The 23,685-nt window shown below is 50.8% G+C and overlaps 1 protein-coding gene across 7 annotated transcripts in view; it reads left to right on the top strand.

Annotated features, from left to right (window-relative positions):
• COL13A1 (collagen type XIII alpha 1 chain) overlaps positions 1-23,685 on the top strand; it is a 158,596-nt gene that overhangs the window by 8,218 nt on the left and 126,693 nt on the right. For all 7 annotated transcript variants that reach the window (XM_025396675.1, XM_025396676.1, XM_025396672.1 and 4 more), the window contains exon 2: positions 12,316-12,385. In XM_025396675.1, the coding sequence (XP_025252460.1) occupies positions 12,316-12,385 (70 nt within the window). The remainder of the gene's footprint in view (positions 1-12,315; positions 12,386-23,685) is intronic.

The following is a 23,685-nucleotide window of genomic DNA, read 5'->3' as shown; positions in this document are numbered from 1 at the left end:
GCCAGAGAGGGGTAAAAGTTCTGAAGTAACTAAACATTTTAAAGTTACTCTCCCCTCCTTCTCTGATCCAGATGTCCTGAAAGGCTTGCACTTGTACGGGTGATGCTGGTTGCACTAGAATCGCCTGGGGAGCTTTCAAAACACGCCAGGTCAATTGTTCCCAATACCTGCTACAGATGTCCATGGGTAGGGCTTGGCCGTAAGTGTCTAACGAGCTCCACGGGTGATCGTGTTCTGCGGCTGGGCCTGGCAGGCCCTGAGAATGAGAGAGAGAGAGAGAGAGAGAGAGAGAGAGACAGGGTCTGTGTGGCCCAGTGCTTGGAGCTCCCTGTTCAGTGAAACCCAGACCTCCTTACGTGGGTCCCAAGCAGTGCTTGAGGGGCTGAGGGGCAGTGACGAGGCTCACGGTGAGATGTCAACAAAAGTCTCCTTGTGCACTGGGAGGTTTGAAGAAGGGCAAGCAGCAGGCTTTTCACTGTTGTTTCCCAAAAACAAAATCAACTGAGGTTTGCCCTCCAGGAAGCCTCAGAAATCCTTCTTCCACCTCTTTGGGTTGGGTTCTGCCCCTCCCAGAAACAGTCTATTGAGCCCTCAGTCAGAGGAAGTCAGCAGGCTTCTCCAGGGGAAACTGAGGCCTGGGTCTGGGGAGGCTAGGGTGGATGGGGTCACCAGCTGCGCTGGGTGTTGTCTGGGCTGCTGGCAGGCCCCAGCAGCAGCCCCTGCTGACACTCCCGCTCTCCCATCCACAGCCCTGGGTGTGGGGCCTCCTTGCAGAAATGCTGCCTGTGGCAGAAGGGGTGGGCCTGCTGGCAGGGGGTGCTCCCCTGGTCCTTCAAAGAGCAAGGGCCAGTCGAGCACAAAGGGGCGGAACTGCCTGCCAGAGAGCCTGGGCACGGCCTTTGAGGGGACACTGGGCCCCTGTCTCCCTGCCTGGCAGCTATTGTGGGTTTGCCTGAAACACCACATGGCTGGGGTCCATGTAGGCTGGGCCTCTGCCTCCTTGGCCCTTTCCCATCCTCACTCCCACCCCAGCCTTGCCTGCCTCCTCAAGTCTTGGTCATTCTCCTTTGAGCATTTGTCCAGGCATTTCCCTCTGCCCACACTCTCCTTCCTCCTGCCCGCCCCACCCTCCCTTCAGGCACTTTGGTTTTTTATCTGTTCTTTGGGTTGCAGCAGAAGAACCTTGCTGCCCCTAAAAGCTGTTGTGGGACCTGAACTTCTGCCATAGAAGGACTTTGCACCTGTGGCCCTCTGTCAGGCTGCAGATGCTCTGTGAAGGCACCTCTATAGCACCAGGTCGTGCTCTGATAAGGTGGCCTATAGGGCAGGTCAGAAAGGTTGACCTCTTGGGACAAGGATGCAGAAAGGGGGCTGGGTTAAAGGGGCATTTGCCAGGGCTCTTCCAGGAATAGCTTCATCCACCTCCCCTTGAACTGGCATTTGAGGTTTCCTGGAGTTGGGGGAAGCTCTGTGACACGGGAGGTCAGAGGGTGCTCCTGACACCTCCAGCCTCAGCCAACTCCATAGAATTAGGAAGGGCCTTCATAAGTCAGGTGCTGCTCTAGGAATTTCCTACAGCAGCCTTGGTCCTCAAGCTTACACCTCAGTGACGGGGAGCTCACTACCTTATATGGCTGACTGTTCCATGGTAGGACATCTCTGGCTCTTAATATCATCAGAGCCCCAGCCAATCTCTACACCCACCAACCCGCAACTCCAGCATGTCTTAAAAGCACCTCAAACTCTACCTGTCTAAACTGAGCAGGAAATCCACCCCTCACCAGCATCCCTTCATATGTGAGCACACTGGCCTCCAGCCACACCACCGCGGCCCTCCTGTCCACACCTTCTCAGCTTCTGCAGACCTGTCCGCTCCTCTCCATCCCTGCCTGCCCTCCCCAGCCCGACTCCCTAACTCATCTGCTCTCACCCATGCTGTCCTGACTCTCTTATCCACACAGCAGCCAGAGGGGACCTTTTAGAAAACTAAACGCAATGATGCCATCTCCCTGATTGAACTCTTCAGTAACTCCCTGTTGCTCTCAGGCTAGAGAACACATTGCTAAATGCGACCCATGTAGCCTTCAGGTACAGCCCTTATTACCCTCTCCAGCCTCATGGCTCACCTGCCCTTGCTTCTGGAGTCCAGCTACACGGTGGAGCACAGATTCTGGAACCAGGTTGCTGGGTTCAAGACCAGCTCTGCCAATTACTGACGATGCGACCTTGGGCAAGTTATTCAAGCTCTCTGTGCCTTAGGTTACACCTCTGTAAAATAAGGGTTATGATAATAAGAGTACTTTTATGAGGGTTGTTTTTAGGATTAAAAAAAGTTAAGACATAAAGTGCTTTGAGTAGTGACTGGTACTCCAGTAATAGATCATCCAATCTCCTTGAAAGAGCCAAGTTTCACCTCTCACAGGCCTAGAGTCAAGGTGTGGGCTCTGAGCCAGGCTTCCTGGGTTCAAATTCTGCCTCTGTCCTTTCAGGCTGTATTCTGTCTTGGCAGGTTACTTGGCCCCTCTCTCTCTTAGTTTCCTTGCTCATGAAATGGGTTGCAGTGAGTGCTGGGTGAATAACATTAAGCTGGTGCAAAAGTAATTGCTTTTAATTGCTATTAAAAGTAATGGCAAAAACTGCAATTACTTTTGCACCAACCTAATACATGCAAGATGCTTGCCTGGCTCCTAAGAAGCACATTATTGGGTTAGCTTTCAGCCACTCCCGTGTGCCTGGGCCCCTCACCTGGTGAGTTACTGCTCAGCTTCAGATCTTGGCTCATGTCTCACTTTTCTGCCATAACCCAGACTAGTCCATGCCCCAGCTGGCTCTCAGCTCCTTGCCCCTTTTGGCCACAGGTCTCATGACAACGGCTGCTCCACATTGATGTGTGTGGTTTGTAGGCTTTTCTGTTCCCCTCCCTAGAGGATAAACTTCGTGGGAGCAGCCTCAGTGTCTGCTTTGCATAGCAAGGTTCCCAACATTAACCGCTAGCACATCGTAGATAGTCAATACCCACTTGTGAAAGGCAGGAAAGGAGGAAAAAGGTCCCCAACATTCACCCCAGGACTCTTACTCTCTGCCCTTTCCTTCTTTGTGGTTGGGGGCCCCTGCCTCATCCTGCATCAGGCCCAGAGATGACCCCTGGACCCCTGAGATCCTCGAGGTCCTGAGCCCCTTGCCAATCTGCCCCCTACGCACACCATCAGCTCCTTGACTCCCTGTGGCAGCAGCAGGGTCTCAGGTTAGCTAGAAGGAAGGACTTCCTCATATGAAGGCTGCAAAGCTCACATGGGGTATGTGCCTCCTGTCCCTGACTTTTTTCTGAACCGTAGAACCTGGGGCCACATCTGTCTGTGGTTCTGGTGAGACAGGGAGGCAGAGGGAGACAGAGGCAGTATGTGCTATCCGGAGGACCTGCAGGCCCCTGTTTCATGACCGGAGTCTGTGATCAGGCACCAAGTCCACTGCATGAAGAGAACTGTTGAGGTAGGGAGAAGACAGCTCCTAAGGCACCCCTGTGGCACCCCCTCGCTGTCCCCAGCACACAGGCCCCTGCAGCAGCCCTGGCAAGTTCAGTTTTGGTGGTTGTGGGTTGGATGTCTTGATTTCCTCCGCTTTGATTTCACCCTGCCAAGCTGCCTGTGCCCTGGGGCACGTGGCTACATGTGGGCTCGTCCCTTTAACCCCTTCTGTGGAGACATCCCTCTCCTGCAGTCCCTGGGATGTAGCCCATGGAGCCAGCACTGAGCAGCCAGGTCCTGCCTCTATAACTCCTCACGGGAATGCCCTCCCTACCCCATGCCCATTTATCCCAATTCTGCCAAAGCCCACCTCCTCCTGGGACTACAAGGATGAGTCCTAGAGGGCTGACCTAAAAGTAAGTAATTCGGTTCGAGTGTGGATCGAGACATCTGACCTGGGCCCGTGACATCCGAGGGCCAGCTCAGTCTGCAATGGGGCAGCCAGCCCAGCAGCAGTTATGCTGCAGGATGATCAAAAGGCCTCTAGCAGATGGGATCAAGCCCCCGTCCTGTGCCAGGCATTATGATCAGAGTGCTGGCACAGGGGCTGGAGCTTTGCCTGCTGTGGTAATTTCAGTGGGCAGCTCCTCTTCCTTCAACTCCTAGTTCTCAGGGTCAAAAGGCAGGGCTGCAGGTCAGACCCTCCTCACTCACCCTCCCTTTCCGGGAGAGGGGCTCTGAGTTTCCCAGGAGGAGGAGGGACGTGGCAAGTGGGAAACTTGACCACTTGTCGCAGAGGTACACGCCATGGGGCCAGGGCAGCAAGGGTCAGGCCAGCCTCATTACAGCAGGTGGGAGGAGGCAGGCCCGGCACTGACTTAAGAGAGAAGTGGCCTTCACCTGGCCACCAAGCAAAACAAGCTGGCAAAACAGGTGCTCACCCTCCTCACATCTGGATACCTCTGCTTGTTTTCTAGCCTCATCCCATTTTGTCCTGCCAGCTGTCTTGTGTAGTCTAGCAGATCACTTAGATTATCCCCATTTTATGGATGAGAAAATCAAGGTCCAGAGGGGTTATAGATTTTGCTTAATACACAGTTAGTAGGAGAGTTGGGACTAGGCCTCAAGGCTCTGGCACTCCCAAGTGTAGTCAAGCTGATATGATAAGATTTCAACACTGCCAAGCTCTGCCTACAATAGATGCTTCACTGGAGTTTGGGGGCCATCTGTGCCAACCCAAAAGAGAGTCCCACTCCAGTCTCCAAGGGAATAGGAGGCATGCACTAATAATATCAAAAATCAATCATTCAATGATAGTTTCCTCCTAAAGTGCTTAGCACAGTGGCTGATATATGGAGTTCAATGTGCATAGCTGTTATAATTAATATTAACTCTTGTTTAATAATTCAACCCAAAATTGATCAATACTCCGTGGTTTCCAGGCACTTGCCTCTGTGTTGTCTCATTCAGTCTCCACATCAGCACTCAGGAGGCCGGCAGGGGGTGGTGGGTCATATCCCTATTTTGTAGATTCCCCTGAAGGGAGGTGCCAGGCTCAAGGTCACAGCTGCAGGTCTCACCTGGCTTCTCCATCTGGGCTGTGTCTATCCCACAGCTTGGACCACTCCACATATTGCAGAGGCCCAGGTTGGGCAGGGACCCTTTAAGATCCCTGAGGCAGGGAGGGAGTGTCCCCTAAACCCAAGGCCAGGCTGGAGCCACATTCTCTGGGGGGAGTGAGTAGCCGCCTGGCATTTTCCCTTTGATACTGATACAGGCATTTTAATAGCTGCGACCGATCAGGCGGGTGATGTTTCAGCCCTGGCCACACAGGGCATTCCAGGAGGCCCTAGCTGCCAACAGGGGCAAAGCAGGAAGGTTTTTCTACCCAGCATAGCTAGGGGTCCACCCTAGGGCCTCATCCTGGGGACGTCTCACCATGGGTCTCAAAGTCAGATGTCAATGGGGGCCAGGCTAGTGGCCTAAGTAGGTGAAGCTGGCTTTGGAGAGAGAATACTTTGGTGGCCTAGATGGCACATATCCATCTGAAAGGGGCAACCATCACGCAGCATCACCTGATTGTACATGCTCAGTGTTGCCAGGTCTCCCATCATGCAAGAGAGACCAGAGATCAGAACTGGATGTGAAATCCCCTGATGTGTGAACAACCAATATTTATTGAGCACCTACTATGTGCCAAGCCTTGTTTTAGGTGCAGTGAATAGAACAGAACAAAGTATCCAGGTCCTTGTTGAACTTACATTCTAGTGGTACAAAGAGACAATAAGTAAGATAAATAAGAAAAAAAAAAAATCCTAAGGAGGAAATAAAACAAGGGGGTGTGCTGGGGGAGGAATAATTTTTGGGGAGGGGGTGCAGGAGGCAAGGAAGGCCTAACAGCATGCCTGGTAGGTAGCTGGGAAGAGAGGTAGCTGGGAAGAGAACACTCAGGCAGAGAGCCCAGTAAGTGTGAAGGCCCTGAGGTAGAAGAAAGCCCAGCATGTTTGAGAGCTTCAGAGGCCTGTGAGATTACCCTGGCTGCCATGTTGAGAAAGGTCTGCAGGGGCACTGGCAGAAGTCGAGTATTCATTAGAATGCTATCACAGTAATTAGGCCAGAGACGACGAGCTTTGGACCAGGTGGTAGTCATGGAGTTGGTGAGAAGGGGTCAGATCTCAGACGTGTCTGGCAGGTAAAGAACTGGAATTGCTAGTAGAATGGGTGTAGGGTGAGAGAAATAGACATCAATGATAATTGTGAGGTTTTGAGCAACTGGTGGGATGGGGAAGTTGATGGTAGGGGCAGGTCCAGGGAGGAGTTGGGAGAGTCTATGAGAAGCTCAGTTTTGCCAGGCTAATTCTGAGATGCCTATGAATGGCCATATCAAGCCGGCAGCCAGATAGATGTATCTGAAGTTTTGGAGGAAGGAATAGGTTGGAGGGCATCATCCTGCATAGATGGCTTTGAAGCCATCAGACTGGATGAGGTACCCTAGGGAGCCAGTGTCTAGAGAAAGAAGTGAGACCCTGGATATGAACCCTGTGATCTCCAACATTTAGACATCAAGTAGATAAGAAGGAATCAGCACGAGACTGAGAGGGCACAGCCAGGGTGGTAGAAGGGAAATGGGGAGAGTGCATGTCCTGGGAGCCAAGGGCAGGAAGTGCCCTGAGGAGCAGGAGGGGTGAGCAAAGGCTGCAGCCTGACTGAGAGGAGGCAAGAGGACTGTCCACCAGATTTGGCAACCCGGAGGTCATTGGCAACCTGCAGGAGAGTTCCTAAGGGATGGCAGAGGAAGAGCCAGGTAGGAGTGGTCCAGGAGAGACGTAGGAGGCAGCGAAGGTTGTCATCCAGGAGTTTGTCTAGGGAAAGAGCTAACCAGAGTCAACAGAGGATTATTCTTCTCTTTTCCTTTTTTATGCTGGGAAGAACAACAGCATATTTGCATAATGATTCCGTGAGAATGGGCTAACTACAGCTAAATCCAGCTTGCAGCCTGTTTTTATAAATATATATTTTTTATGGGAGCACAGCCACACTGATTTGTTTCCAAACTGTGGCTGCTTTGGCCTCCGATGGAAGAATGGAATAGGTGTGGCAGAGATCATGTGGCTCACACAGCCTCAAATATTTACATTTGCCAGTCCCTGATGTAAATGATCCAATCTAGAGGAGGGGATTGATGAAGCAGGAAGGCAGGGGACTTGCTGGCTACAGGAGGGGTTGGCCCTCGTGGAAGCACAGATGGGGAGCTCAGGAGGAGAGAAGGGTGCTGGCAGGCGCAGATGCAGATGGACGGCACGTGTAGTGGTGGCTGCCTCTGGAAGTCCTCTGCTGCTTGCTTTTCTTCTCAAGGTCTTCAGTTGACAATGAAGTTGGGGGAGGGGGTGTTGGTGGTTTGGGGAGAGGAAGTGTGAAAATTCCTAGGACAGTGCAATGGTGAAGCGTTGAGGGAAGCACAGAATGATTGCTGGGCTTCCGTTTGAGATCTAGATCACAAATTTAAAGTAAGATCAGTCAGCGAGGTTGTGTGTTTCTCCCACTTTACCCCGCTGCCTGTGTGCAGGGGTAGGGTAGGAGGAGATGTTGGATCTAGCTAGGCTTGTGGCTTAGTGAAGGGGGAGGGTGTCGAGGCAGTGAAGGGTGCAGACAGGGAGTGGTGATAATCACTGTCCGCAGAATTTGAGCCGGGCGCGGAGGGAAGTGACACATGGTGGTGATGGACAGTAAAAAGCTGGTAGGACCCACAGGTTGAAGGTCCTGTGGGATTTGAGGGTCCCTGGGACTAGGGTGTTAGGTCCTTGGGAAATGGAGATCCGTGGGCAGAGTGTTGAAGCCTAGACTGTGGCTGGGTTGTGGTACTGTTGAGATTCAATACTCTTTCAAAATAAACTCTGGGCAGGCCAAGAAAACACACCCCAATCTGACCTTGTTTTCTAGCTGTGCCTGTGGTAGCTTTGCCTGCTCAGATGTCTCCATTCCTCCAGTCAAGGCTCCCGACTTCCAGGTCCACCCTTCCCACCTGCCTTCTCTCCCAAACTCCAGAGCTGCCTGTGCCTACCCCCGCTGGGCTCCACAAACTTGCCAACTTCCCACAACCTGCTCTTGCTTCTGTTATGTCCCAGGGGTGGCATGTTGGCTGCCCAAGGCAGGGCCTGGCTCCCACCACCACTCCAAGTCCATCCTGTGCCTAGTTCCTTCTTCCTCCCACGTCTCTTCATTGGGTGATGACTACGACATCCTCCAGAGAGGACCTCAGCCCCAACGGTCTCACTGGTCTATACTCAACGGGCTGCTGGAGTGACCTTTATATCACCCAAATTTGACCACATGACCTCCTTGCTTAAAACCTTCGAAGGGTTCCTCCATGCTAGAATCCTTACCTGGGCACATAAGACCTGGTTATTAGTCAGGGTTCTCCAGAGAAACAGAAGCAATAGGCTGTACATAGATGCACAGAAAATGAGTTATCAGAAGAGACTGGCTCATGTGATTATGGAGATGAGATGTCCCTCAATCTGCCATCTTCAAGAAAGAGGCCCAGGAAAGCCAGTGGTGTAGCTCCACTTAAACCTGAAGGCCTGAGAGCCAGGAGAGCCAATGGTGTAAATTCCAGTCCAAGTCTCAAGGGCCAAGAACCAATTGTGGTGCAGGGGGAGTCGATGTTCAAGGGGAGGAGAAGATGGATAGTCCAGCTCAAGCAGAGAGAGCAGTCTTCCTCCCTCTACCTTATTCTACTCAGGCCCTCAACAGATCAGATAATGCCCACCCACTATGGTGAGGACACTCTTCTTTCCTGAGTCTACTAATTCCAGTGTTAATCAACATACCTAGAAAGAATGTTTTCCCAGCTATCTGGGCATCCTTAGCCCAGGCAAGTTAACAGATAAAATTAACCCTCACAGCCCCCACTCTCCACTCAACACCCAGGCCCTCCAAAGTCTACAGTCCCCTGGACACATCTGAGCATGCTTCTCCCACACCAAACTCAGCTGTTTGCTGATGGACTGTGTCTCATTCTCTATTTTACTCAGTCTCACCAATAGTAGGCACTCAATAAATATAGGAGCTGTTGAACAAAAGCATTGAACTTGAAGTTAGAGGACCCGGAATTTAGGCCCTCTGTGGTTTACTTGTTTAAGGCAATTGCCTTTCCCTTTCTGGGTCTTAGTTTCCAGGATTATACAATGGGGCTGACTTCTGGCCTGCCTGTTGCACGGGTAGTGATGAGGGTCAGGTGAAGTCTCAGGAAATGTGAAAGTCACATGGAGGTCTGCCTTAGGTTGGGTTCCCAAGGGAACAGTCTCCAAAGTGGAGGTCTATGAGTAGATGACTTACTTATTTGACTTATTGGCATCAACATAGGAGGGGGAGTGAGGGAAGTAGAGTTGGGCAGAGGAGGGGCTGAACTGTGATACAGTCATGACAGAGGCCCCAGCTGGTCCTGTGGGAGCTCCATAGCTGGGGTGGCCCTAGAGTCAGTCCAAATTGAGGCGGAGGGGCCAGGTCTGCGTTCCTCCCATCTATCAGTAATTAAATATGGATTGCCTTTGGGGGACGGTATGACCCTGATCAAGGCTGCTTCCTTGGGCTAAGAGCAGCTCCCAGAAAGAGGCTCAGCCATCAGCAGCCAACACTCCCAACAGCTAAACCACTGGTCTAATCCTGGGAGACTGGACGGCCCACCACAGCACCCACAAGCTGTGGTGCTTTATGGCTGTCAACAAGCCCGGAACCAGTGGCAGGGATCCATGTTACACATTCAAAATCTCTGCCCCTGCCTTAATGACCTGCCTTCCTGCCCCCCACATTCCTATCCCCTGTCCTCACTCAGATCACTCCAGCCACACTTCGCCCCTTCCTGTTCCTCAGATGCTCCATGCACAATCCTGTCTCTGGGCCTTCGCCTCTGCTGTTCCCTCTGCCTGGAACACACTTCCTCCGGGTACCAAAGGATTCATTTTCTTACTTCCTCCAGGTACTACATGACTCATTTTCTTACTTTCCTCTGGGTCTTTGCTCAAAGTCCCCTCAAAGAGAGACCTTCCCTGATCCCCTGGTATGAAAAGACCACTTTACATAACGCTCTGTCCCCTTGCCTTACTTCATTTTTCTCCCAGCATTTATCACTGCCTGTTACATATTTTTTGTTTTTTTATTGATATTTTCTTCCAAGAGAAGTTATGCCCCTCTAGGGGTGTGCCCCATGGGGACGGAGCAGGGGCGCCACCCACTCATGCCACAAGCTCTGTCTCCAGCCCAACCCTGTGATGGCAGCTTGCTTAGTGCTGCTGCTGAGTGGGTGACATATCTGATGGTTACAACCTTTAGCCAAAATGCTGCCGACTCCTCTGGTCTTGGCTTGTCAGTCATTGACTGGTTTTGTCCTTGAGCAGACCTGTGTCATGCACCTTCTGGGTGCCAGGCCCCCAGGTGATTGGTGGGGAGGGATGTGGAGGCGGGTTCATGCAGTCCCTTACAGGAAAGCAGCATTCATGAGCCAGGCTCAGAGCTGGGCACCAGAGGGGCTATGAGCAGGCTTTGTCCTGGGGGCTCATTTGTTGGCCCCACGGCTGCTCTGTGCCCACTTGTAGTTTGGCTTCAACATCCGTCCACCTAATTGTTACTCAGCCTCCCCTTTCTAAGTGAAGGTCCCCACTTTGGGGTGTTTCCCTTCTTCTGGTTGCCTTGATCTTGACCCCCTTCTGCTCTCAGAGCCCCCGCCTCCATCTGTCACTGTGTTCCCTCCCCAGGCATTTGCACTCACCTTCCTCCAGCAGGTGGAGCGGGCTTTGTGCCAGGAGGCCAGAGTTCACACCTCAGATCCTCTACATCCTGACTGTACGACCCTCAGTAAATCACTCCGCTTGCTCTGAATCCTTGTGAAACTTTCTGACCTTCCCTCTCCATCCCCAAACCAGAGGTGATATCACCCTTATGACACCTCTCATATTACTTTCTTCACCTCCCTTGTGGCCCACACTGAGTGGCAAAATTGCACAGTAGTGAGGAAGCAAATAGCTCTGGCTGTCACCCTAACTGGTCAACATTGTCAGGGTGGGGACTACTGCACATCACGTGCAGTCAGTCCTGGCCAGCCAGAGCACAGGCTTCATGTGGCCAGATCTCTCAGTTAGTTTTTCAAGAGAAATTACAAATGCAGATTTGCACATGAAACCACTCACTTCAAAATATTGGCAACAAATTCAATAATAATAACGATTTAAAGTTCACTGTGGGAACCAAATAAAATACATTGAAAGTCCTATTTGACCCTAGGGCTACCAGCTTCCTATGGCTTCATGAGCATCAGAGTGTGGGTTTGAATCCCAGCTCTGTTCCTTACTTCAACCTTGACCTTGGCCAGGTGCAGTCTCCTCTCTGTGCTTCAAGTTCCTCACCTGTGAAATGAATATGGTAATAGCTAACATTCATTGAGAACTTCCTGGGTATCAGGTGCCATTCTTTCTATGCATTAATCTTTCTAACTTCACAGTAATCCAATGAAGTGAGGACTCTTATTAGCCCAGAGTCTGAGAACTGTGGTTAGTCCAGTCAGCCTGGCTCTAGAGGTGTCCCTGTTAACTGCTAGTCTGGCCAACTTTGTTGCAAGGATCAAGTAAGAGTCCTTACGAGACCCTTGTTACATTGCCCTGTGCAGCGTAAGCCTGCAGAGTTGACACACAGGGGCATCCTGCATGCATGGTCATTATGCATGCTCCTCTCCACTTGCCATCATGAACATGACAACTCCTTGAGGGTTGGGATATTCTACCTCTTTGATGCTCCCACCTCTTTGGAGCCTTCCAGGTTGGCTCAGTAATTTGAAGGGAAGTGAGGAAGATATTTGGCAGAGGGGTGAAGACAGCCTTGCCATCCCCCTACTCCTGTACCCCTGCCCAGTCTGCAAATGCTAGCTTTGTAAGGGACACCAGAAGAACAGAAGGCACTGTCCCTGCCCAGGGGTCCATCAGGGGCCCAGTCCAGGGCAGGAAACTCTTAGCAGAGAGCTGAGAAAAGCATGTCATTGTACACATGAGCGTGAGGTGCGGGAAGATGCAACTGGTTTTTAGGGTCCTGTGTTTGGGGTTAATTTCTTTAAGAGTGCTCCAAAGACATCAGACATTGTGATTACCAGGATGGGCTTTCTTGTCTCCTTTTTATTACCCAGTTGTACGGAGGCCAGTGGAAGGCCATTAACTGCCTGTCTTTGATCCAGGAAGAGTTCTGCCAGCTCCCCCTATGTGACCCCTTCCCCCTCTTGCTGCCCTCCTCGTCAGCCCACAGCTGCTTTCCAGGGCTTGGTGTCTACGAGCTCCTGGTGACTCCTCTTGTCTGTCTCCTTGTACAGAAATGGAAGCTCCACTCAAGGAGGCGCCGGGAGGCCCCAAAGACATCTCCAGGATGTAACTGCCCGCCAGGTAAGCAGCCCTGCAAACAGGTGACAGTGGGTGTTCCCAGGACTGAGACCAGAGGTTCTTCCTGGTGGCCATGCTCTAGCCTCACCTCACTCAGGCCATCACTTTTCATTTGAAAGACAGGAGTGACAATATCTGTGGCTGCCTTCCATCTACTCACTGATTGGCCTGCCTGCCCGGCATCCATCAGTCCACCCACCATTCGTTTGTTCATAGAGTCTTTTATGGGCCTGACACTCTTTGAACCAGGTTGTGGGGAAGTCAGATAAGATGATGGGCATGGCTCTTTCGAAAGTTATGAAGTGCTATGCAACGTCACAGGGACCATCAGCCTCCCAAGGGGCGGCACCTTGCTTCCTGTATTCATCATTGTGTCCCCAGCTTCCCAGGTATGCAAAAATGTTTGTTACCTGAATGAATGACCCCATAATTGTGAGACCTTATTTTCTATAGCTAGCTGGATTAGGGCAATGCATGTTCACTATATGGCTTCTAGGCTACATGCAACACACACGTGCTTACATGCAAGGAATGAAGGCACAAGCCAAAGGTTGCAAGACAAGGCTGTGTAATACAGTGAACTGGTCTAATCTAGAACAAAAACCTGCTTTTGCCACTTACTAGCTCTGTGTGGGCAGACCCCTGACCTGGCTATTCTAGCACTTTCCTCTGTATCCTTGGGCCTGCTCCTCAACTATGTCTATTCATCTGTGTAACAGCTATGTACTAAGGACCTGCTGGGCACCATGCAGTGTGTTGGATTCAAGTGCATTGTCCACCGTGAATGCAAATGATAAGTTACAGCTCATGAGAACTTTTCTAGGTGCCTGTTACTTTTCTAGGTGCCTGTTATTGTTAAGCCATGAGAATAACAGATGAGGAAGTTTCACTATTTCCTTGAGGAAGTAGAATGGGCTGTACCTCTTTGGCGGTGGGGAAGGAAGGCCTAAAGAAGAGTTGGGGAAGACAAGGTATCACATTTAAGTAATGGCAGAGAGTTCTGGTCTGCTACCGGCCTCTGCCAGCTCAGCGTGTGGCCTCCTCAATATCCATGGTGGCAGGTGGCATTTGCAGGGTGCTCACTAGGCTCTCTGGCAGGCCTTCCTCTGGCCCCAGAAGCCAAGGGGCTCAAGTAACCCTCATCAAGGTCCCCAAGCCAGGGAAGAGAGGCCAACAGATGTTAAGCATATGGGAAACGAGGGACCGCATTTGCTGGAGAGTGAATGGGCTGTGGTGGGAGTCACAGTTACAGGATGCTGCCCTGGGAGACAAGGAGACTGTGAAATGATTCAGCTGGACCCGGTGAGAAGAGGGTCGTCTGGGTTAATTAAAAGGGTGTCCAGAAGCCCTGGGAAGCTCCCTCCCTCCCTCTGGGCCCTGAAGATTGGGCCCGGGGGTCTGGGAAAGCTTTCGGGAGAGGAATGCCAAGATTAATGAGATGGGGTGGAGGTGAGGGTTGGGTGATGGGGCCTGGGCAGAGAGACCATTTGCATCAGGGCTGTGGGACAGCCCATGTTTCCAAGGATCGTGTCTGTTGCCCTTATAACTCTTGGACAATGACAACCGATTTTTGCTCAGCATATAGAATGCTGGTTAAGGGCAGGATATTTGGAGCCACAGAAGATGTAGGTTTGAATTCCATTTCCAACATGGACCAGGCTTATAACCTTCAGAGAGTTATTTAACCTCTTTGTGCCTCAGTTGCCTTGTCTGAAAACAGGGACAATAGACACCGGCAAGGTAGAGATTCCTCGAGATAATCCTGGAAACTGCTTAGCATCTTCTCTGATTCCTAGTAAGCACGATTATTGTTATTTTCTCAACTGCCTCTCGCACTTCAAAGATGCAGAGAAATCCTTATCAAATGCCATGTCCTAGTGTTGGGGGCACATTTGTGACCAGGCAGAGGCTTGTCTTTCTCCCTTCCTTGCCTCACTGGGGAAAGCACATCAGTTATCTGGTGACCTTCAAGTGTCCTGTCCATCATCAGAGTGGGTGGCTTTCAATAGGTTTCAAAATTGTGCTTCAGAAAGTCGGGCTCAGGTAGTCCTGGGAGGCTGGGAGCTGGGGAGGAATGTGGCAGGAGGGGCAAGGACTTGGAAGAGCACTTCTCTTCTCCCTGCCTTCTGGGAGTCTGTGCGGAACCCATGGGTCCTGGGCAGTGAGGAGAAGACCATGAAGCAGCTCAGAGGGTCGGGGGAGGAGGAAACGCCATGGGGAGAAGAAAGGGCTTGACACTGGTCCTCAGCAGGGACTGAGTTGGCCAGGCGTGGAGGGAGAGTGAGCAGGGGCTCCTGGGAGGGATACCTCTGCATGTTGAGAATTTCTCAGAAGGCAGTTTGACCCAAAACATACACCAGAGCCAGTGGGCAACACCCGAAGAATTTAAACAGAAGGCCCCAAACTCAGGCAAAATCAGAGGGAACTAAGATGCTCTTCCAGCCTTTTGTAACTGAGGAAGGGAAGGACTGGAATGGCCACACGGAAGCATCTCACGTCATGGAATCGCGGCAAAATCTCCTAGGATGGGCTGGGTCCTGCTGGGTCCCCTGCCCTGCCTCTCTCTGACCTGAGGCTTCTCATGCCTTGGTATGGTAACCTTCTCAACACCAAACCCAACCTATTATAAATAATAGCAGTTACTGCCGCTATGTCCCACTTGAGCACCTACTATGTGCCAGGCACAGGACTGAGCACTTCATGTGCATCAGTAACCCTCCTCAAAATACTAAAAGTAGGTAGAAGGGAGTTCAGTTCTGACACTCTGGCATGTTTGAACATCCTCAAATTTGCAAAGAGAACGTCACTGTCGTTCTTGCCCTTACATCATGCATTTCTGATTATTTCCTGAGGGTTGGAATTTATAAACCACTTTAAGGCTCCTGATCCTCACAGAAGGACTCATACAATTGTCAAGTGCCACATACAAATTCAAAGCTTGATTCACTTGTGTTTTGCCAGCACCTAATACTGTACCCCATACATAGTAGATGCTCTGTGAATATTCAATAAATGAGCATCAGTAGTCATTGCTGATGACTGGCTGCTTCCTGGTGTTCTCCATCTGCCATCAGATTGGTTTCAGACATCTTATCCCCCACCCCACCCCAAATCTTGCCTGATGCTGAATTCACTGCTATTGGGACAAAACAAACACACTCTTCCTGGCCACTGTGGTTGCTGAGATGGAAGCCTGGATCCTCAAACCGGTGCCTGCCCTCTGTGGCCAGCTAGGCCAAGCCGGAGTCCTGCGGTGGGTGTGTTCTTCCTTGTGGCAGCCTTGGGCCCCTGGGCGGCACCCAGAAGTCCTGGGACACATAATCATGGGCAGAAAACCTGCCTCTTTCCCTTTCTATCTGACCTTGCCAGCATCCTCCTGGGATCCTCCCTGTCCAAAAATAGCCATCTACTGGCTAAGATCTGGCTGCATCCTGCTTCTGGGCTGCATGCGCTGTTTGCCAAGGGAGTGATGGGCTTGCAGGCCTGAGAGGGATGCCAAAGGTCAACCCTCAGTTAGGAGGGTCATGGCTGCTAGAAGTTCAGAGGAATAGGTGTGGGCCATTTGCAAAGCATATGGCCTGGTGGGACAGAAGAAGGGTCTTGGGAACAGATATACATACCGTGAGACTTCCTAGGCCACTTGAGAAAAATACAAAGACCAAGGAAACTTTCCCATTCTCTGTCCCTTTTCTTATTAACAAACGAGGAGCAGGACATTATAGGTCTAGCCAGCAAGGAAGCAGCTACTTCAGGCCCGCCGCGCTGGGGCTGGGTGGGGCTGGCCTCTGTCAAGTCCAGGGTGGGGCAGGCAGTATGAAGGATGACACGTTTTTGCACCCAGAGGGAAGAATGGCTGGCTCAGCTGCTAAAGGAAATCACTTCGCTGTCTGAGCCTCATCTCCTAGGGAAAGGGTAGGCCAGAGTCATACCCTGAATGCCAGGCCAAAGGGCTTGGACTGCAGCAGTGGTGGCATGGGGGTGATGTGGTCAGGCTTGTGCACTAGCGCCACGACCAGCACTGCAGAGGGGATGGATGAAAGCAGAGAAGTCGCCTTCAGCCAGCCTAATGGGAGAGGCCACAGCTGCCTTGCGGGTCAGTGAGCTGGTGAGGGGTGCATGAAGTGCCCAGGAGCCAAAGGAGCTGGGGGCTCTGGGAAAACTTCACCAAGGAGTGGCCTTGGAGGTTGTTCATAAGGATCAAATAAGCAAGTGGGAAGGCGTATCCTTAGGGCATCATAGACTCCCTATGGCGTCCGCATAGACATCATAACAAGAGACCCCCAAATACAAGGACTTAGACAAGGCGGAGGTGGAGGTCTTCCTTCCCTAGCAGGCCAGGGCTGAGAGCTGGCTCTGCCGTGTTGATCTTGTGGCATCCTCCTCTGGCAGGTGCTTCGGTTCTCGCCACCCCATGACCAGCACGAAAGGGGAAGGGGACAAGTGGAGTATGTGCTCAAACCCTCAAGAGCCAAACTTGAAAAAAGAGACACCGATCACTTCTGCTCCCATCCCATTGGCCAGAACTTAGTCATGTGGTTACCCCCAGGTTCAAGGGAGGCCAGGCAATATTTTTTGTGGGTGGCAATATGCCCAGATAGAACTTTATTACAATGGTGGGTGGGAGAACAGATATTGAAGAACAACTAGCATACTGCGCAGAGGATATTCCAGGCTGGCTGAGGGACTGTCATGGACAAAAACTCTGAGGAGCGAGATAAAGGCAGTAAGTTTGGGAATGACATGCAGTTGAAGAAATCTGGAGCACAGAGCAGTAACGAGAAATGAGGGTGGGAGGAGATGTCAAGACTGCAAAGGGCCAGGCTGAGGCTGCCTGGCTCTCTCTGTCCAGTAGGAGGCAAATGATTTCATCCAGAGGGTGATTGATTGGTAATGGCTGACAGATTGACTGGGGGACTGTGCTGAGTCAACTTCTGAGGCTGTATCCAGGTTCAGCAGAAAATGTGGTAATCGCTTATTGATGTCTGCTCTGCATGCAGGAGTGGTGGAGAGCATTGCCTCTGCCCTGGCTGTGCTGTCTTCACAGGACATGATGTGGATGATGTGGCATCAGAGAAGGTTTGGGAAGCAGGGATGTCACCTGATCCAATTTGTATTCTAGAACAATAACTAGCAATGATGTGGAGGCTGGCCTGGAGGGGAGAGCAGCCCCTTCCAGCAACGAAAGTCTGCAATCCTATGCATAGGGCTTTATTTTCTTATGAGCTGCTATTTACATTCAGGTTGTAATGGCCTCTCCAGCCTGGGTTGTTTTTCCATAGCTGGTGAGAGCTGATGCCCACACATCCTGAACCCTACTCTCTGGCTAGCCTTGCCCTATTTTCCCTGGCACCAGACTTTGCCCCCAATAGCATCATGACATTTACATGGGCAGGACCTGTAGCCAGAGCTGTGGTCACAAACCAGGCTCCTCTTACCTCCCCTGTGCTGCAGCAGAGCAGACCCATAACCCCCTTCTTTGTGGTCCTTCTTATTTCAGACTTGGCTTATTTCAGATCTCAGGAATCTGCAGACCAAAGTGTCCTTTGTTTCCATCAATGAAGAAAAGATTCAAGAGTTGATGGTTATTTTAGGGAGAATATTTAAACTAAAGATATGCTGTTTCAGGTAGCTCTAAAATCCTGCTTTACATGCAAATAATTGATGGGCTACTTCGGGGTCATTCTTGCTATTTCTTAAAGCAGATCCCCTGGGGCTAGCCTCCTAAGACACCCTACTGTTTGATTGCTGTTATCGTCAATATTCAGACTCCCCCTTGTTCTGCTGCAGCCAGAGGGGTGTGCTTTCCCCTGCGATGTTAGCCTCAGTCCTCCCCACCCCCATCTCTTCCTCCTGACTTTGCAGCCCCGCCGCATGTCCCATCTGGCCTCCCAGACACCCAGGTGCAAACCCACAATAGCAACATCAGTGCCCCCTTCACCTTCATCCACTGCACTCCATCAGCCAGGTTCTGTCAACTCCACTCCTTTGCTCAAAAACCATCCATGGCTCCCCAGTGCTCATACCCCCCATCCCAAAGATAAACCCACTTTGGCTCTCTAGCCTGATCTCTGACCAGTCTTCTGCTGTCCTCCTTTTCTTTCAGTAAAACTGGGCTGCTCCCCTGCCGGACCCTACAGTGTCCCACTTGCACACATCAACTCATGCTATTCTGGTATCTTTGTTCTCAGTTTCTACCTGGTGAACTCTTCACTCCTCCATGTAAGCTACATCGTCCCTGCAGCTCCTTCCATCCTCTCCTCCCCACTTGGCCTTGGCCATGAGTTCTGCTATTTGATGAGTATGTTAACATAATGCCTGGTGTATGCTCGACGTACAATCCAGGCAAAACCGCCTACTGGGACAAGTAATTTGTCCTAAAATGAGAAGTGCAAACAGACCAAGATGTATACACCTGCAGAGGTTTCTCCCTGGCTGCTAGCATTAATCATTTGCTTTAGACGGTGTAGGTGCTGGAGAGCAGCCTGCAATATGAGTCGCTTACACAGCGAGAGTAGCTTTTGTGGGTTTCCAGCCAGGGAGAGTCTTCCCACTTACAAATCACACTGGGCAGCTTCCTTGCCATCTCTGCCTGGATCCTCAAAGGGCCCACGATGAAACCCAGCACCTTCCCCCCACCTGGCCCTTTCCAACATTCCTGACCTCTCCCAGCATCTAAGCCATGACCTGGGCATCAGGCTGAACACCACCGTTTCCCTCACACCCCGTCAATCACCAAGTCTCATTCATCCCACTCCGTCAATTTCCTCCATCTCCACCATCATCACCCTTGTTCAGGCTACTGCCACCTCTCACCTTATTCGTTGCTGTGGCCCCCAACTGACCTCCTCCAAACACTTCTTTACACAGAAGCCAGAATGGCATTTTTAACATTGATACATAACTCCAGTTAACCAAAGTACTTCAATACTTTCCATCACTCTTAGGATAAAGCCGTAAATCCCTAACACAGCTTATTACTCACCCTGACCCCCCTCACCATGATCCCTTCTGCATTCCCAGCAGGCCCCCTGGCAGCACTGGTGCTGCTGGTTGTCTGACCACATTTAGAGTGACAGACCATGGCTGAAGGGAGCCCTGGCCAATAGAAATCAGCCAATCCATAAAGCTTAGACTCTTGGCTCCAAATGAAGGCCCTTCCTTCGCCGTTGTAGCCCCGTTTCAGGCAACTGGCCTGCTCCACAAGGAAGATTGGCCGTCACCTTGGAGAGAGCCCTGGGTTTAAGGAGCACCCCCCACCCCTCACAGCCATGGCTCTCTATGCCCCTCATGGAGTAGAGGGTCAGGTAATTGGCATGGGTGAGGCCAAAATGACCACAGCTGCTGGGAGACCAGGTGCTGCGCGGCTGCTAAAATGCTCCACCATCTGCCCCTGGAAGAGCCTTTTCTCTCAAGGCCCTCTGGCTCTGCGTTTCAGAAATGCCTGGAGAATTCTCCAAAGTTCATTTCTTCCCCATTTCCTCCCAAAAGCACTTCCAGATCCCCAGCCCTCCTGGACGCTGCTGATAATGTGTTTCTCCTAGATCCGCTCTGATAACACCGGGGTGGTCGGCTGAGATTTGCAGGGAAATAAAAATAAGGAAATGGAGGGTTCCGGAAAGGCCAGAAGAGCCCTGGACTGGGAATCAGTCCCAGACCTTGAGGGACTCTGAGCAGATTGCTCTCCTCTCTCTGGGCTTTGGTTTCCTCGCTGATACAAAAAGGTGAATGACTGAGAAATCTTTGGCAGTATCTGGTAAAGATTTGCGTCCAATAGAGCAGCTCCCTTCCTAGGCACTTCTGAGAGACACACTCATCTGTGCATAAAAGAAGAAGAGATACTCGCTGCGACACTATTTGTAGTAAGAAAAAAGGAAAAGAGAAGAAAAGCCTAAATATTTGTCAGCAGGAGTGTGCAGAGATATGTTGTGCAGTATTAAATTGCAGTACTTTCATCAATGAAAATCCACACACAGTAAACAGGATACACGAGACCTTGAGATCCAGCAATTCCATGGCTGGATCTCCTCCTCTGGAGGGAAAAAAGCAAATGACAAGAGAATATTTACAATATAAGGCATTTATCTAAAGTTAAAAACATAAAGACAATACAATACAATCTTCAATCACTATATGCATATATAGTGCACATAGTAAACATGTAAAGAAATGCATGGAAATGGTAAACATCAAATTCAGCAGGGAGGCAGGATTGGGTAGAGATTGGGGGGCTTAGGGAGGTTCAGCTCCATGGGTAGCTATTAGGCTGGGTGGTGGGTACACCAGGTTCAGTGTACATTTTTTATAATAACTTTATTGAGATGTAATTCACATATACAATTGGTCAATTTAAAGTGTACAATGTGAAGGCTTTTCATACATTCACAGAGTTGTGCACCCATTGCCACAATCAGTTCTAGGACATTTTATCGTCCCAAAAAAGAAACCCCATTCCTTTTAGCAGCCATCCTTCATTTTCGCCCGCCCTCCCACCCCCAGCCCCATGCAAGCGTTAATCTACTCTCCATCTTTATGAATTTTGCATAATGTTTTTAAGGTTCATCCATGTTGTAGCATGTATCAGTACTTCATTCCTTTTTATTGCCAAATAATACATTATATTGCTTTTAAACCTCTCTCAATGTCTGAAATATTTCAAGATAAAACATCTTTAAATCATAGAGTTAATGAACGGATATTGTTGAATTAGGGAATGTTGAAGGAATCCTTCATGCCTGCCTCCGTACCTAATTGGCAGTCTTCACCAGCAAGGATGTATCATTGCTCTGCTGCCTAAATCCCGTGTGTGTGCGCCCTTGGCCACCTGTGGGCTGGCAGCAATGGTTCCAACCCTGCCAGGACCCAGATCCAGGGAGTCAAGCCCTGCTCAGCTGGACTCCAACACCTGACCCCCTCTGTGGTGCTCTGAAGTGCCCTTTCTCTTCCTCTGCCGTGGTCAGTGTCAGTTCCTCTGAGATGCCTCCCCTGAATCTCCCCGACACAGCTGGGGGCCCTTTTTCTCAGTTCCTAGAGCTAGAAAACTAACTCACCATGGGGTGGCTATTTGGTCCCCTGGTGAGAGAGCAGCAGCCAGGCTTACAGCCCTGCAAGCTCCTTAAGTTTCTGAGCATCAGTCCTCACCCCAGTAAAATGAAGATGTTGGTGCTTGCCTGATAGACTGGAGGTGGTAGGGAGATAAGTTATGTATGAACTTTTCAGGGGTGGTGAAGGATTTGCTTTTATGCCTCTGACCCACTCATTGGACAGGAAGATTGTCCTGGGCACGAGCTGTGCTGTCTGCAGGAAGGAGCAATGGACTGGCTTCAGGAGTTGCAATACCCACTGCCCTGGCAGAGGCAGGCTAACCCGGCAGTTACAGGTGTGGGCTCTGAACTCCAAGTAAATCCCAGTAGTCCCAGTTCCACTCCTTATTAGTCACGGTACTGTGGATGGGTTACTCTTTTGACCTCATGTAAAATGGGAATGACAGCACCTACCTTATCAGGCTGATGGGCTCAATGTGGGGCCCGACACACACTTGGCTGGAAATGATTGTTAGTTGCCATGATGATGGTGATGATGACACGAGTGGAAAAGGGCTTTGGGTGACATGGGGCTGTAAGGAGAGATCATAGCCTTTGCCCAGTTGCATTCAGTCATGTGAGGTCCCGAAGGCAATGCCATGTTTGCCACTGAATGCAAGGAGGTAATGTGGCATGGCTGCTCAAAGTGTTGGCTTACTCCTACTTCCCTGTCTGCCCTGTGGAAGGCTAGGCCCTTCCAACACTACGAAAAATGCTGGATGTCCTATTTATGAGACACTGTGCTAAGGCACGGCAAGAGATGGGTGAAAGGTATACCCGCCCTTAAGGATGTGATGTGGGATTTGTCGCAAGGTTAGAGGCCTTAGTTGGAATCCCAGCTCTGTCTAGCTCTCCAACACTACAAAAGCCACCTACCCTCTTGGAGTTTTCACTTGTTCAACTCTTACATGTAAATAAGGATCTTACAGGGTTATTGTGAAAGTTCTTGGTCAACCATGGAGATACAAATAGAGGATATTTGGCCGACCTCGTGGCACAATGGTAGTGCGTCTGACTCCAGATGGAGGATATTATGGGAGGGGAGTTGGACTGGTGCACAATCCAGTTATTTTGTGGAAGGTAGACCTTGTTGAGTGCTGTGGGATATAAACAAAGGGCTGTGGACAGTGCAGGGGAAGGGTGAATTACAAGTGCAGGTGACCATTGATTCTTTGGAGGGGACACTGGAACTTGCTGGTGATACTTAGTGTTGGAGGGCCTTGGAACCCCCAGTTTATGAAGAAGGATTCGCCCTCCTTCGCCCCACTCCATCCAACCACCATGCAGAGCAGGAGCTTCTGGAGAGTGGGACATGCCTTAAAGGCTGTGTTTGTGCCCCCTCTCCAGACAGAGTCGAGCATCCTCTCTCCGCATCCTGAGAGGGAATGGGCTACATTTGTAGCAGCTGTCGTTGGGATGGAAGTGATTCTGGATTTTGCAGGAACTCCATTGTCCAAGGAACTCTGCAGGGAGAGTCAACAGGAGAACATGGGGCAGCTGCAAGTGCCTCGAAGGTAGACCACAGCATGCACTCTCTGGTCACCTCTCCCTGTCTGTCAGACTGCCTATCTCAGAGAGGCCAGCAGAGGAGAGCTGGGGAAGAAAGACACCATCCTGTTCCAGCTCCTGAGGGCGTCATTCACTCCTGCGATGATTCCATGTGTTTGTATCACATCCTCACCCATCAGAAGCCTTTCCCTTAACACCTGCCCTGTGAGGGTGGAAACTGTGGCCAGAGGAGTTAAGTGAAGAAGGACTGCCCTTCTGGGCAGTTACAATAACTGGAAGTTGCAATAACTGGATTGTGCACCCCCACCTCCCCGCTCCTCACCTCAGCCCAGGCCAGGAATCAGCAGCCAGACTTCTGGACTGGCTATGTGCTCTTTAGAGCTCCAGGATAAACATGGGCTACATCAACAAGCAGCCCAGGTCCACCTCTGGGTAGATGACTGCTCCAGGCCCTGTGTTCAGTGCCGTGGGTTGCAAGATGATCAGGCACAGTTCCTCAGTCCAGGACTGGGCAAGTGCTAAACGAAAGCATAGCCATCTCATTTGGAAAATGCAAGACAAGAAGTGACTACTCCTGAAGGGAGGAATCAGAAAAGGCTGCATGGAAGAAGTGGCATTTGAAGGAATCCCTGAATGGCAAGTAAGGTTTCAGTAAATGAGAATGTACATAAGGACATTTTAAAACAATGAAACAGCACAATAAAGAATAGAGAC

Source organism: Theropithecus gelada, chromosome 9 (genome assembly GCF_003255815.1).
Source record: "Theropithecus gelada isolate Dixy chromosome 9, Tgel_1.0, whole genome shotgun sequence".
NCBI lineage: Eukaryota > Metazoa > Chordata > Mammalia > Primates > Cercopithecidae > Theropithecus > Theropithecus gelada.
The sequence above is the reverse complement of the archived record's forward strand: the minus strand, read 5'-3'. Positions and strand labels throughout refer to the sequence as shown.